Here is a 13,510-nt window from a genome sequence, read left to right as displayed (position 1 = left end):
AAACTGGGTGGACGTGGGGCTGTTAGAACTTGGAGCTCCCCAGAGAGAGTGGGAGAGGCTACCAGCCAGAGTGGCCCACCCCACCTCTACCCCCAGGGTCTGTACCTGCTGGGCACCATCCTGAGTGATCAGAGCCACCTGGGGGGCCCCATCTTCCTCGGTCACCATAGCCACTTGGGCAGGGATGTCATCACCCTCTTCTTTCACCTCCGACAGGTAAGCAATGCGGGGTCGTTTGGGTAGCGGGTTCTCCTCGGCTGCAGAGGCGGCTGGGAGAGGAGAGCCCAGGCTGACACCTGCCACCAGGTGGTCACGGGGAGGCCCAGCCGGTCCCCACTCTCACCTCCTGCCCACGCCCCTCACCCTCGAGCTGCTGTTGCTCATAAAGGGCCTGCTCGCTCTCCTCCGTGGCCTCCAGCTCGCCGTGGGCGCTGCGCTTGTGCATGGCCAGGGTAGAGGTCTGCCGGTAGGTCTTGCCGCAGGTGCTGCAGGTGTAGGGCTTGCAGTGTGTGTGCACCACATGGTGCTTATACAGGCTTGAGTACTCGGTGAAGCGCTTCCCGCAGCCTGGCACCGTGCAAACGTATGGCTTCTCCCCTGGGGACACTGGGCTGTGAGGGGGGTGGGACCTGGGGCTGGCAAAGGGGAAACTAAGGGGATAGGAGTGGGGGACAGGGTTGGTGAAGGGAGAGCCAGAGGGAGGAAGAGGGACTGAGATCTGGGACTCTGAATGGACAGAGTTGGGGAAGGTGACCAGTGGAAGGCAGAGGGAACGTGAGCGTGGGACCACGGAGCCCAGAGACAAGGTGGAGAGAAAATGGCAGGGGCAAGGTCGAGGCTAGTGAAGGGGCTGGTGGGGGCGCTGGGGGCTTGTGAACAGAAGAGGCAGGAGATAGAGAGGGGTGACTGATACGTCAGGTACGATGGGAGAGTGAGGGGACACATGCGTCTGAGAGATGACACAGAAGGCTGGACAGGGACGTAACACTGGGGAGGGTGAGGATACACGGGAGTCACATGGACAGTGGATGAGGTGAGGAGCTGAAGATGACATTTCCCTCTGCTTTTTCCCCATCACGCCTGACCCTGGCCTTTTTCTGGGAGCTCAGCTGGAGTGGGAGAATTTCGGGTGGGTATAGAGAGGCAGCAGGGAGCTGAGAGGGCCAGCAATGCCCGTCAGATTGGACCTAACTGCTGAAGGAGGAACCGCTCACTGCAAGTGAAAGAGTGGTTCTGGGGATATGGCCGAAACCACCGAAACCCCGTGCCCTGCCCACGGACCAGCCTGGAATGATGTTCTGGGCTGTGCGTCGAGAACACGTTTAGGTCAGAAGCCTATGGTAGAGAGGGCTGGGGCCTCAGGGGTGGTCCTTGCATGCCAGCTGGCCCACCTGTGTGGATGCGCACGTGATTCTTGTAGTTGGTGGCACTGGTGAAGCCACGGCCACAGTGGGGCTCGGGGCAGGTGTAGGGCCGCTCGCCCGTGTGGGTGCGCACATGTACCTTGCGGATGTTAGACGTGGTGAAGGAGCGGCCACAGCCCTCGAAGGGACACCGGAAGGGGCGTTCACCTGTGGAGATGGGCTGTGTGAGGGCGGCTCTGGAAGGGGTCCTGCGGAGCAGGGAGCAGGGCGAGCCCTGGGCTCAGAGCCGGGTCTGAATGGGGCAGGGCGGGCAGGGCCCAGCCTACCGGTGTGGGTCCGGACGTGCTTCTGCAGGTCTCCGGAGGTCTTGAAGGCCTTGCTGCACAGCTCCTCTGGGCACTTGTATGGCTTCTCACCAGTGTGGGTGCGCACGTGGCTCTTCAGCCCATATCCTGTCCGCGTGTGAGACGGAGGGAAGGAGGGGTGAGAAGAGCATTGGGTGGGGCCTCATCCTCCACCATCTCTTCTTCCTAATTCAGAGGCTCTCCATCTTCAGGTCTGCTCTGCGAGGCTCCGGACCTCCTCTGGCACAAGAAGCCTGTGTCTGCCTCTATCCCACCCCTGCCTGGGCAGGTAAGAGGGGCTGGAGAAGCCCACTCTGCTCTCCTTCCCTCTCCAGGGGCAGCTGGTGCCATTCCAGAACCAGTGTAAGAGGGAACCTAGAGAACCTATGCCTAAAGGCCCTCAATTCAGAGGGAAAATGAAGCCTAGAGGGATGCAACCGACCACCCGGCACCCCCAGCTGGTGGGTGTCAGGGCTGACGCAGAGGCAGGTCCCTCTGCCAACCCCCAGCTCCTGCTGCCTCTTGCCTCTGTAACAGGGTTTCCTCCAGAGACGGCGCCCTGCGTCAGAGCACTCCGACAGCAGTCTCTCCAGGAAGGCAGCCTGGTGCTTGGCTTCCTTGAGGGAGTTGCCAGAGCTAATCTAGAACCCTCTCCCCTCAACTGGAAGCAGTCCACCTTTGTTCCCATCCAGGTAGGTTACCTGTGGCAAAGGCCTTTCCACAGCTGGGGAAATCACACCTGTATGGACGGTCACCTGTATGAGCTCTCTCATGCACCTGTGAGGACAAGCAATCATGTAATTCAGAGGGACAAGGGTATGAATGGGCAGTTTAGTTCTCGTTAGGGCCCGGAGTACCAGCATTGGCCACCTCCTTTATTTTGCTTCCTCTTCAGCTGAGATGCCCCCTCCAGAGAGCCTTCCCTGATTCTCTTCCCTCCTGCATTCTTCATGTGTGTCAAAGCCCTCTGTGCTGACTTTTCTGTACACTCATCTCTTCCTTCCAGGAGGCAATGAGCAACTCGAGGTCAGGGACCAGTTCCAGTCAAAGCGGGAAGGCAGAATTACAGCCTGCTGGGAAGATGGCAAGGCTAAAAGCTCTCTGCAGCAACCTTACCTTTAAGTGATGAGCGGTGGTATAGAGACGCCCACAGCCCTTGTAGCCGCAGCGGAATGCTCTGTCCCCAACCTGCTGTCCTTTGCCATTATGGGGAGCCTGGCTGTCATGCAGAACCTGAGGAAAAAAATCTTGGGGTCCCTATATGTATTCTCCTCAATGAAAGAAGGGAAGAGGTAGGACACAGGACCCAGCTGGCCCATTAAGACCCAATAAACAGGGTTAAACCTACCAAGGGGGAGAAGTGCAACAGACAGACGGAACAGACACCGGGGCATGCTGCAGCAGAAATGGGGCTGGCATGTGGAGTCACCACCCAGCTCTGATGGACAGAGGAATGACTAAATGTCATAGGGGCTGTGACAGCTTTGGGAGAAAGGGTATCTCCTAGACGGCTAGGTAAGGTGAGGGAGGAGTGGTCTGAACAGCCACACTTGAGCTGGGTGGTGACTCCACATGCCAGCTGCCCCTTCTTTTGACCACCAACCTAGGAGGCGCAACTCTGGACATGTTTATCCTCTGATGGGAGGAGATCCCTCCCTCCCTGGGGGAAACCTGTGTTTGGAAGGGGCATTAACATGTGGCTGGCTGTGGGGATGAGCTCACCTGTGTTCACCAGAAGTGAGGTGGTCACAATCAACAAACCGCAGAAGTGCCAAGGGCAGGGACCCGAAAGTCCCACCAGAAGCCTCAGCTCTAACCACGGCACCCGGCTAACTAACAAGTCGTTCCCTTCCCTTTCTCCTGCGAACACCCTTTTCACAGCAGCCTCTGGCTTCGTGGAGCCCTTACTGTTCTTCTGCTTTCCTGGGCAGAGTCCTGCTGGGACCGTCCCTTAGTCTTTGTTTCTGGGACACTATGGCCTTCCAAGGAGCTCCTGAAACAGAACTCCGGAAGTCGTGGTGAGCAGGACACACAAGAGGGAGACCAAATCCATGGCAAAGTCTGTCTAGTCAGCTCCAGGTCAAGGGGTCAAGCAGCTGACAAAGTTTCATGGGTACTTAAGCAGCTGGTGGGTGGCAGGAGAGGGTCACAGGTGGCCAGGCCTGCTCGGCAGGCTAACCCACTCAGGCGTTCAGATTTCATTCCCATGTCCCACTGGCTCTTGAGGTAATCAAGGGAATCAAGGAACTTCAGGGCTGGAAGCGACCTCTGAGATCATCTGGCCCCATCTCATCGTATGAGACAGGAACAAGCTGAGGCCTAGGAGGGGAGTGACTTACCCAAGGTCAGACTAGGTAGAGGCAGAGCCAGCACAGATCTCAGGGCTCACAATTTAAAGCTCAGTTGTCTTTCCAACGTCAGTAAGCCTCAAATTAGGCTTCTAAAATACACCTGAAGGAACTGGAGTGGGAGTGGGCATAGCCCAGAGGGGCCTACTGCAAAGTTTTGTGCTTCAATTTGAAAAGACACGTGGATTTCCTCTTCTCTTTTATGATACAGACACATTAGTTTTATTATAAAAATAACTTCCCCCAGTCTTTGGGTAAAACGGGTGTTCCAGGAAGCCCTGCCACATCTACCCTGAGGCACTGCTGTTCATGGGGAGAGGGAGCACCCTGGTTTGGAAAGCTCACAGATCTCTGTACTGGTTCCCCCTACGGCAGGACCACAGCCCCAGCAGAGAGAGCTTAGACTGACTGATGTTTGGAAAGCCAAGATCCATTTCTTTGCAGCTGAGCTACTGTGCAAGCCTTGTGTTCCAAGAATCCCAGCTGCTCTGTTACATCTGCTCTTGTCACTGCCTACTGAGGTTATTTTCCCAAATGACTTAATGAGTCGCAGAGAAGAAATAAATATAAGAACATCTGACCTCGGTGGACTGGAAAACTAATAAAATTCACTGGCAAGGCAAGAGCTTTCTCAGACAGTACAGCCAAAGTGAAGCTGGGCCTAAATTCCCACCGTACGGATATCGCTGTTTCCTACAGCTGCCTTCCCTCTGCACAGACAGTATAAACAAGCGTGAGTGTACACAGCTGTCGGTGGCCCTGGCCAGGCTGTGATGCTTATCCGAGACGATGACGTGTGAGAGATAAGTCGGGGGAGCCAGCGTGGAGGGGAAAAGGGAGCAGCCCCGGCCATGTCCAGGCACAGGACTGCCCTTGTCCTCTAGAAAGGTGGCAGATTTGGCAGGGCCAAGAGAGCTCACCTTGCTGGCGTACTGCTCCAGGGCCACCACTGTGTCCGTGCTGAAGCCCTCATCATCCTCTGTGGTCAGGTCCTCCAAGCCCACCTCTGTCTGCACGGCCAGGATGGTGCTGTCGGATGGCACAGCCACGGGGTGGTGAATGTAAGCAGTGGAGCCATCTTCCAGCTGGACGGCTTCCAGGGCACTGGCGTCATAGCCCTCTGCAGGGAACATGCGGTTAGCCCAGACGCTGCACAAGGGCAAAAGACGCGGCTGGGACCTGGGCTTTAGGTAACGAGAGGTACATATACCAAGGAGAGTTTTAACCTCGGGTTTCTCCTGGTCCCTCACTTTGGCGATTCACTCGGGCTGGCCTTCCTTCTGGGGCAGCCTCTCCTAAGCAGGAGGTCTCCTATGGAGTACCGACTGGGAACTCACAAGCTCCGTGAGGACCTGAGGGGACCATCATCTTGGCCTAGATGACCACAAGAACCTCCTAACTGGTGGCCCCTCACCCCCTAGTTCCCTCCAGGCAGCAGAGCATCCAGAGGGATCTCTGCAGGACACAAATGCGATCACGTTACCTGAGGCTCTAAACAGTTCAACCATGTTCCATTTGTCTCAGGATAAAGACCAAAACCCTTACCCTGAAGCCCCACTGCTCTGGCCCCCGCCCTCTCTATTGAGCTTCATCTCACCCACTCTGCCCTCACCCCCAGTACTCGAGCTCCTAGTAGTTCCTTGGACGTGCCGTTCTTTCTCCCCACCCACCCCCGTTTCCGGACCACACATGCTGTTCCTTTTGTCTGGGGTACTGAACCCTCCCTGCCACTGCTCTTCCCCAGCTAAGCCCACTTCACCCTCCAGCACTCAGCTCAAGTGTCACTTCCCCAGAGAAGCCCTCCATGAGCCTGAACTCCATTTGCAATGATCAGTTCATCATGATGGTTCATTTCAGGCCTATTTCCCCCACTAGATTCTAGGAGAGCAGGGGCTATGTCCGACTCTGTTCTCTCTTGTATACTCCACACCTAGTACCATGCCTGGCACGCAATAATTGCTCAAGAAACTACTTGTAGAAGTAATAAACCATTATTCTTCGATACCTTAAAAGCTTAATTCTTTTTTTTTTTTTTTTAAAAGCTTAATTCTTAAAAAAAAAATGATAGTTAAGTTTTTAGTCCTGGTCTTCGATGACGTCATTGGGTCCTATTTAAAGGCCTAAGAATTTGTGGCTGTGCTGGAGCCAAAGCCGCCATCAAGGCCCAGGCTACAGACCCCCATGCTCAGCCTCCCGGGGGCAGAAACAGCTGTTCCTGTGGTCCACGCCAGGGAAGGCAGGCGAGCCTGCTGAATCAGGTGAGCTTGGAGACCACAGCTCCATGTCTCTGCCCCAGCTCCCAGGGTGCACAACTCCAACCCCCAACCTCTGCCAGTTCTGCTTCCCTTCCTTCTTGCCAGTCGTGATAACTGTGACCCCACCTTTGGGTGCGCGGTGTATGTAGGCCATGCTGCCATCTTCCAGCTGCACGGGCTGTCCATCCTCAAAGGAAAGAGGTTCTGTAACGAGAGCAATGCCTGCCTTTCTCTGGAGCTCGGTATCACAGAGGGGGGTCCTTCAGTGGGGGCTGCCTGGCCTGCCTCATGAGGCAGGGGTGTCTCAGGATGCCCTCACCTTTCTGCACTGTCACTTGGTGAATGTATGCAGTGGTCCCATCCTCGAGCTGGATCACTTGCCCTTCAAGAAGCTTCTCTCCTGTGGAGGTGGAAATAGAGAGAAGCGGGCCAGGCCCAGAAGAGGGCTGAGGGACACATGCCTGTTTTAGCAGAGGCCTGTTGGAGGCACAGACCGTGTGTCTAAGCACAGGTGACATTCTCCATGTTATCTCATTCCCTCCCTCCCTCCCAGGCCTGTGCCTCAGAGGTACCGGCGGTAGAGACGTCCTGCCATGAGGAACCCTATAGCTCCCAGCAGATTCCCTTCCTGTCACTCACAGGAGGAGCAACTTCCTTTATTATTCTACCCACACCTGGCAAAGTGGGGACTTCCAACCTGGCAGTAAGCTGCAGAGACTGAGCTAAATGGCAAACAAAGGATGCCCTGAAATGTGGAAAGGCCCCAGTGGGTCAAAGTTCAGATCTGACTCAAACTAACTAAATTAAAATACATTCCCTTGTCTCCCACTGTGGCAGTATGCCAAGCCCTAGACCCTCTGATAAGGCAATATAGTTTAGAGGTTAAAAGCAGTGGGCTCTGGGGCTTCCCTGGTGGCGCAGTGGTTGAGAGTCTGTCTGCCAATGCAGGGGACACGGGTTCGAACCCTGGTCTGGGAAGATCCCACATGCCGCGGAGCAACTAGGCCCGTGAGCCACAGCTACTGAGCCTGCGCGTCTGGAGCCTGTGCTCCGCAACAAGAGAGGCAGCGATAGTGAGAGGCTTGCACATCGCGATAAAGAGTGGCCCCCGCTTGCTGCAACTAGAGAAAGCCCTCGCACAGAAACGAGGACCCAACACAGCCAAAAAAAAAAAAAAGCAGTGGGCTCTGGAACCAGTCCAGGCCTCCTGGGTTTGAATTTCAGCTCTACCTCTTACTAGCTGTGTGATCTTGGACACCTTATTTAAACTCTCTGTGCCTCAGTTTCCTCTTCTAAGAGCAAAAGGCTCTTAGGTTTAGAATTAGAATTAGATAGGCCTCTCCTTACGTCCAGTGAGTTGAGAGGGAGAAGGGGTAAAGGAAGTGAGAAAGGGAAGAAGGAAAGGGAGACTGAAGACTTAATGACAAGTGCTTTCTTTGTTCCTTTCTTTGCAAGTTTCAGGTTTAGGAATTTGAGCTCCTATGATGTGGGAGAAGGACCAGACAGCTACTTCTGGCTCACCTCTGCTGATGTCTCCCACTCAGAAGAATTCCCAAACTTGTCCCCAAACTGAGTTTTCTTGGGTCAGTAACTAACAGTTCAGCAACCCAGCCAGAGGCAGGGAAGGTGGAGACAAAGATAAGAAGTAGGAGTGAAAGGCAGTTGAGACAAGGGGAGAGCGACTCCCCCTCTTCCCTCCCGCCCAGCAAGCAGTAAGCTACCCTGCCTTTTAACACTTTAGCTGTCCTGGCAAGGGCACCAGTACATGGGGTTCTGAAAGTATCATCAGAGCTTCTGCTAGCGGAGTGGGTACTGCTTCAAGGCAGGAAACAAGAGGTTGAGAAGAGTTATTTGGGAGAAAATTTCAACCTTGAATTTCCTTTAACAAGCAGAGATGACAATGGGGAGAGGCAGGGGGGAGAAGAGCTGACCGTCAGGGCCCTCATACCCCACTACAGAGGTGACCGCATGTTCGTTTGCCTGGAACGGTGCCAGCACCGTTATTCATAGCACGCTCTTCCACTCTCCAAAGTGTCGGCTTTGAATAACAGGTTTCACACTTACCCTAATTATAGGTAAGTGTCATAAAATTTTAGGGCTTTTGGCTGGCTAAGCTGGGCCCAGGCAGAGCTGCCTGCTGACAGAGATGAAAGTGCCCTGGTCAAGGGCATCAGAGGAGCTCACCAGCAAGAGAGCTGCCTTTCAGGACAGTGAGGTTCTGGTTCCTGAGGGCCAACTCTGCTCTCAGTAGTGTGAAATCTGTTGTGTGTGAGTGTGTGTGCACTCATGTAAGCACACACTACAGCACCATGGAGCAGGCAGAGAACAGAGCCAGGAAGAGTGATAAGAGGAAGATATAAACGGAGAGGTGGGGGAGGCAAAGAGATCCAGACATAAGAAGACAAGATGTAAGAAAAGAGTGTGGCTTCCTCAGGCCAAGTGTTGCCACTTGTTTTTTATTCATTCAGTCAACCATTAATTCATAACAGAAGACTGAGGCATGGGAAATACCTGGGTCCACAGAGTAAACACAGCCCCATCTATAGTTCCTAAGTTCTTCCATCCCACTGAGACTGCTGCAAAGGGGCAAGACCTGTGATGGGAAGTCTGCAAACAGAGGGTTGCAGGCTTCACAAGTATTCTAGAGAAGTTCCATTACCACGAAAATGAAGTCAGCCAGACCCATACATCATCATATGGAAAGAGCTTATTGATGAGTTTAAGGGGCCTCTTTGTCGTCGTCAGGAAGCAGATGATTTAAAATGAAATCAACAAACAATTTATCTGTAAGCTTGGGACCTGAAATACATTTTGACAATGTGTTGAAATGGAGGAGGGCAACGTTACAATGACAGTGCAGTCACGTGGATGGCGGTGCTCACAGAGTCCAGAAATGACAAAATAAAGAGTAGGAATGAGGCGGTGTTTGGCCAGTGCTGTCCAAGAAAGACACGCATGCCATCTGGCAAGCCTGAGAATGCTGGCGAGAAAGACAGAGGCTGTCAGGATGGTGAGTGTCCCTGGCCAGAAGGCCCTGCCCTTCAACAACGCTCTGTTCTGACTCCACGCCCTCCTTGAGAATCTGAATTTCAGGTAAATCTGAATTTCAGATAAACAATGAAGTTTTTTTTAGTACTTGGTGTTATTATGTTACTGTTTTTAATATTTAATCCCATGTTTATACATGTCTTCCTCATGCAGTATGTGGAACATACTTATACTACAAAATTATTCGTTGTTTATCTGTAATTAAAATTTAACTAGGGCTTCCCTGGTGGCACAGTGGTTAAGAATCCGCCTGCCAATGCAAGGAACATGGGTTCGAGCCCTAGTCCGGGAAGATCCCACATGCCACGGAGCAACTAAGCCCGTGCACCACAACTACTGAGCCTGCGCTCTAAAGCCCGTGCTCCACAACCAGAGAAGCCACTGCAATGAGAAGCCTGCGCACCGCGACGAAGAGCAGCCGCCGCTCACCGCAACTAGAGAAAGCCCGCGCACAGCAACGAAGACCCAACGCAGCCAAAAATAAAAATAAATAAATAAATAAATAAAATAAAATAAAATAAAAAAATTTAACTGTGCGCCCTGTATTTTTATTTCTGGTCACCCTAGTGGGGTCTAAGGCATGAGATCTATGCTTGGGTGCCCCCTCTGAACCTAGAAGAGTATCTTGTACATGGTAGATGCTCAGAAGATAGTTTGACTGCTTAAACTTGCTTAAATTAAAATGAACTGCTTCTAGAAAGCACTGAGAAACTGGAAAAGCAGGAAGTCACAACCAGCACTGTGTTCATCCATTCCAGAAATATTTATGAACTACTCACCACATGTAAGGAAGTCTGCCTTTCAGAGGTCTTGGCTCCTATAGCTAGGCTAGTCCGATTTTCTAGCCTGCCTACATGGCATTTCATTTTAAGGAGTTCCCTTTCCACCAATCACCTTGAGAGATTCTCATGCAGAGCAGGCTGTGGCAAGCAGGCTGGAAGGCAGGGTGGTCGTGAGACTCTGGGACGGGGACAGGGCGGGATTCTGAGGTCCCCGGAAATACCTTTGATAGCTTGCTGTACGTAGGCCGTCGTCCCGTCACTGAGGGTCACCGTCTGCAGCCCCAAGCTCTCCATGGCAAACTCCTGCTCGTACACTCAGACATGAAGTTGTCTTCTTCCCAGCACTGAGAGCCACAGCTGAGGTCAGAGATTTCCTTTGGCGTCACAAATCTGAGAAAACGGACAGTGTCATATTATGAGCTGTATGGCTTCCTCCTGCCGTAAGGACACACAGGGACAATGAAGGAGGCCAGCCAAGAAAAAAAAGAGGCGAATTCTTCAAAGTAGAGAACTATGTTGGTTTTTATTAAGAGAGTTCAAAATATACACACTTAAGAATTCTAAAGGTTGAGCATGCAAGAGAAGCATGCCAGCCAAATTGATTGTAAAGTAAGATTTCATTAATCAAAACCCACTTTTAAACTCGCTCCCCTTAGAAGGGAGCCCCACTGAAGGCAGGCGGCCAACCCCACTGCTGCTGGTTCTCTGTGACCATTCTGACATCTCTCCTGTGCTCAGATCTATCCATTCACCAGCCTTGTAAATATCACACAGGCATCACAAACAGCACAAGTCCCCAACAGAACTCACAATGGTCCCCACCCCAAGAACTGTTCCACTCCCAGTATCCCCTATCCCAGGGATGGCATGTCCAGCCACCCAGAATCAGTGGGGGTCATTCTTTTTTTTTTTTTTTTTTTGGCCACATGGCTTGAGGGATCTTAGTTCCTGGACCAGGGATTGAACCCGGGCCCTAAGACTGAAAGCACGGAGTCCTAACCACTGGACCGCCAGGGAATTCCCAGTGGGTTCATTCTTGATTCTTCCTTTTTCCTCAGAAGTCTAGGTACACCACCATCTTACATCATACACAAAAATTAACTCAAAATGGATTAAAGAATTTAATGTAAGACCTGAACCCATAAAACTCCTAGAAGAAAACATGGGTGGTAAGCTCCGTGACATCAGTCCTGGCAATGATTTTTTCGGATTTGTCACCAAAGCAAAGGAAACAAAGGCAAAAATAAACAAATGGGACTAAAAAACTAAAAAGCTTCTGCACAGCAAAGGAAACAATCAACAAAATGAAAAGGCAACCTATTAAATGGGAGAAAATATTTGCAAATCATGTATCTGATAAGGGGTTAACATGCAAAACATACAAAGAACTCATATAACTCAGCAGCAAAAAGCCAAACCATCCAACTGAAAAACAGGCAGATGATCTGAAAAGACATCTTTCCGAAGAAGATATATAGATGGCCAAAAGGTACATGAAAAGATGTTCAACATCCCTAATCACCAGTGAAATGCAAATCAAAACTACAATGAGATATCACCTCACACCTCTCAGAATGTCTATTACCAAAAAGACAAGAAAAAACAAGTGCTGGCAAGGATGTGGAGAAAAGGGAACCCTTGTGTGCTACTGGTGGGAATGTAAATTGACATAGCCACTATGGAAAACTGTATGGAGGGTCCTCAAAAAATTAAAAATTTGATCCAGGAATTCCATTTCTGCATATTTATCCAAAGAAAACAAAAACCTTAACTTGAAAAGATATATGCACCTCCATGTTCACTGCAGCATTATTTACAACAGCCAAGACATGGAAACAACCTGAGTGTCCACTGACAGGTGAATGGATAAGGAAGTTGTCACGCGCGCGCACACACACACACACACACACACACACACACACACACACACAGAATGGAATATTATTCAGCCACAAAAAAAGAATGGAATCCTGCCATTTCGACAACATGGATGCACCTTGAGGAAAGGACATTATGCTAAGTGAAATAAGTCAGGCAGAGAAAAAACAAACACTATGATCTCACTTATATGTGGAGTCTTAAAAAAGAAAATCTAATGGATTCATAGATACAGAGAACAGATTGGTAATTGCCAGAGGCAGGGGTTGGAGGTAGGTAAAATGAGTAAAGGGAGTGAAAAGGTACAAACTTCCAGTTATAAAATAAGTCCTGGGGGATGTAATGTACGGCATGAAGACTACAGTTAATAATACTGTAATGCACATTTGAAAGTTGCTAAGAGAACAAATCTTAAGGTTTTGTATCACAAGAAAAAAAATTCTGTAAATGTGTATGGTGCTGGATGTTAATTAGACTTACTGTGGCGATCATTTCACAATATATACAGATATCGAATCATTATGATATACACCTAAAATGAATGTAATGTTGTATGTCAATTATACCATAATATAAAAAATTAAAAGATAGACAAAAAAGTCTAGGTACCTAATTTCAGATGAGTATCACCTTGTACCTCTTGACTAATGTAAGAGCCTCCTAACATATGTCCTCAATAAATTGTTGCCCGTTTCCTATTCATTTTGTAATACTGTGTCAGAATGTCTATGTACAGATCTAAATCTACCACTTCCTTGATTAAAACTCTTCAGTGGCTTCCTACCACCCTAAGAATTCATTCTCCTTGCAGGCAAGGCTGGTCCCCTTATAAGTCCCTGCAGCCCTGGCTACTACCTCTTCCTGGCACTCACAATCCTGGAGTCACCTACTTCAGTACTTACCACTACCTCTTTAACACATGTTGCCTACACAAGACTTTGGGCTCCAGCCTGGTTCCTGGTTCACTGTGGGCTCTCTGCAATTCCTTGTTCAGTGACCTACCAGGTCCTTGTGCCAGGAGGGAAGCGCTGGAGTGTCCTACTGGCAGTACTTGCTCTGCGTCTGCCGTAGTACAGAGCGAACTAGAGCCTCTGCTCTAGGCTCAGGGGTTAAGATACTCTTTGCCACCCATCCATAGAATTCTCCTGGACCTGGAGTCTGGACTTCCTGCTTGATTCTCACTACCTGCCAGCTGATCTTCTCAATCAGTGCTGCCCAAACTGTTTTCACATCAGGGCACCCAGAGAGAAGGATATTTGTGTGTCACACTTTGGATGCTGCTGCTTGAAGCCAGGAGCAACCAGCTGGGGCTTTGGCAGCCCGAAGGGCTGAGTGGATCAGTATTTTGACTATAGCCCAGTTGTGACACACTGGTTGGGATACTCTACCCTAGACTTGGCATCTCCACTAGAATTATTCATTCATTCTGTCCATAAACATTTACTGAATGGGCTAAGCTCTGGGGATAGCACTACTACTACCACTAATAGT

The 13,510-nt window shown here is 50.7% G+C and overlaps 1 protein-coding gene across 2 annotated transcripts in view; it reads right to left on the bottom strand.

Annotated features, from left to right (window-relative positions):
- ZNF76 (zinc finger protein 76) overlaps positions 1 to 13,510 on the bottom strand; it is a 32,070-nt gene that overhangs the window by 2,848 nt on the left and 15,712 nt on the right. For both annotated transcript variants that reach the window (XM_068557259.1, XM_068557260.1), the window contains exons 2-11: positions 10,363 to 10,531; positions 6,631 to 6,711; positions 6,438 to 6,515; positions 4,977 to 5,176; positions 2,825 to 2,941; positions 2,410 to 2,485; positions 1,691 to 1,816; positions 1,392 to 1,571; positions 364 to 597; positions 106 to 269 (exon numbers count right to left, since the gene is read on the bottom strand). In XM_068557259.1, coding sequence (XP_068413360.1) covers positions 106 to 269; positions 364 to 597; positions 1,392 to 1,571; positions 1,691 to 1,816; positions 2,410 to 2,485; positions 2,825 to 2,941; positions 4,977 to 5,176; positions 6,438 to 6,515; positions 6,631 to 6,711; positions 10,363 to 10,435 — 1,329 coding nt within the window. In that variant the 5' untranslated portion in view covers positions 10,436 to 10,531. The remainder of the gene's footprint in view (positions 1 to 105; positions 270 to 363; positions 598 to 1,391; positions 1,572 to 1,690; positions 1,817 to 2,409; positions 2,486 to 2,824; positions 2,942 to 4,976; positions 5,177 to 6,437; positions 6,516 to 6,630; positions 6,712 to 10,362; positions 10,532 to 13,510) is intronic.

Source organism: Eschrichtius robustus, chromosome 12 (genome assembly GCF_028021215.1).
Source record: "Eschrichtius robustus isolate mEscRob2 chromosome 12, mEscRob2.pri, whole genome shotgun sequence".
NCBI lineage: Eukaryota > Metazoa > Chordata > Mammalia > Artiodactyla > Eschrichtiidae > Eschrichtius > Eschrichtius robustus.
This window is presented reverse-complemented; position numbering and strand designations above follow the sequence as displayed.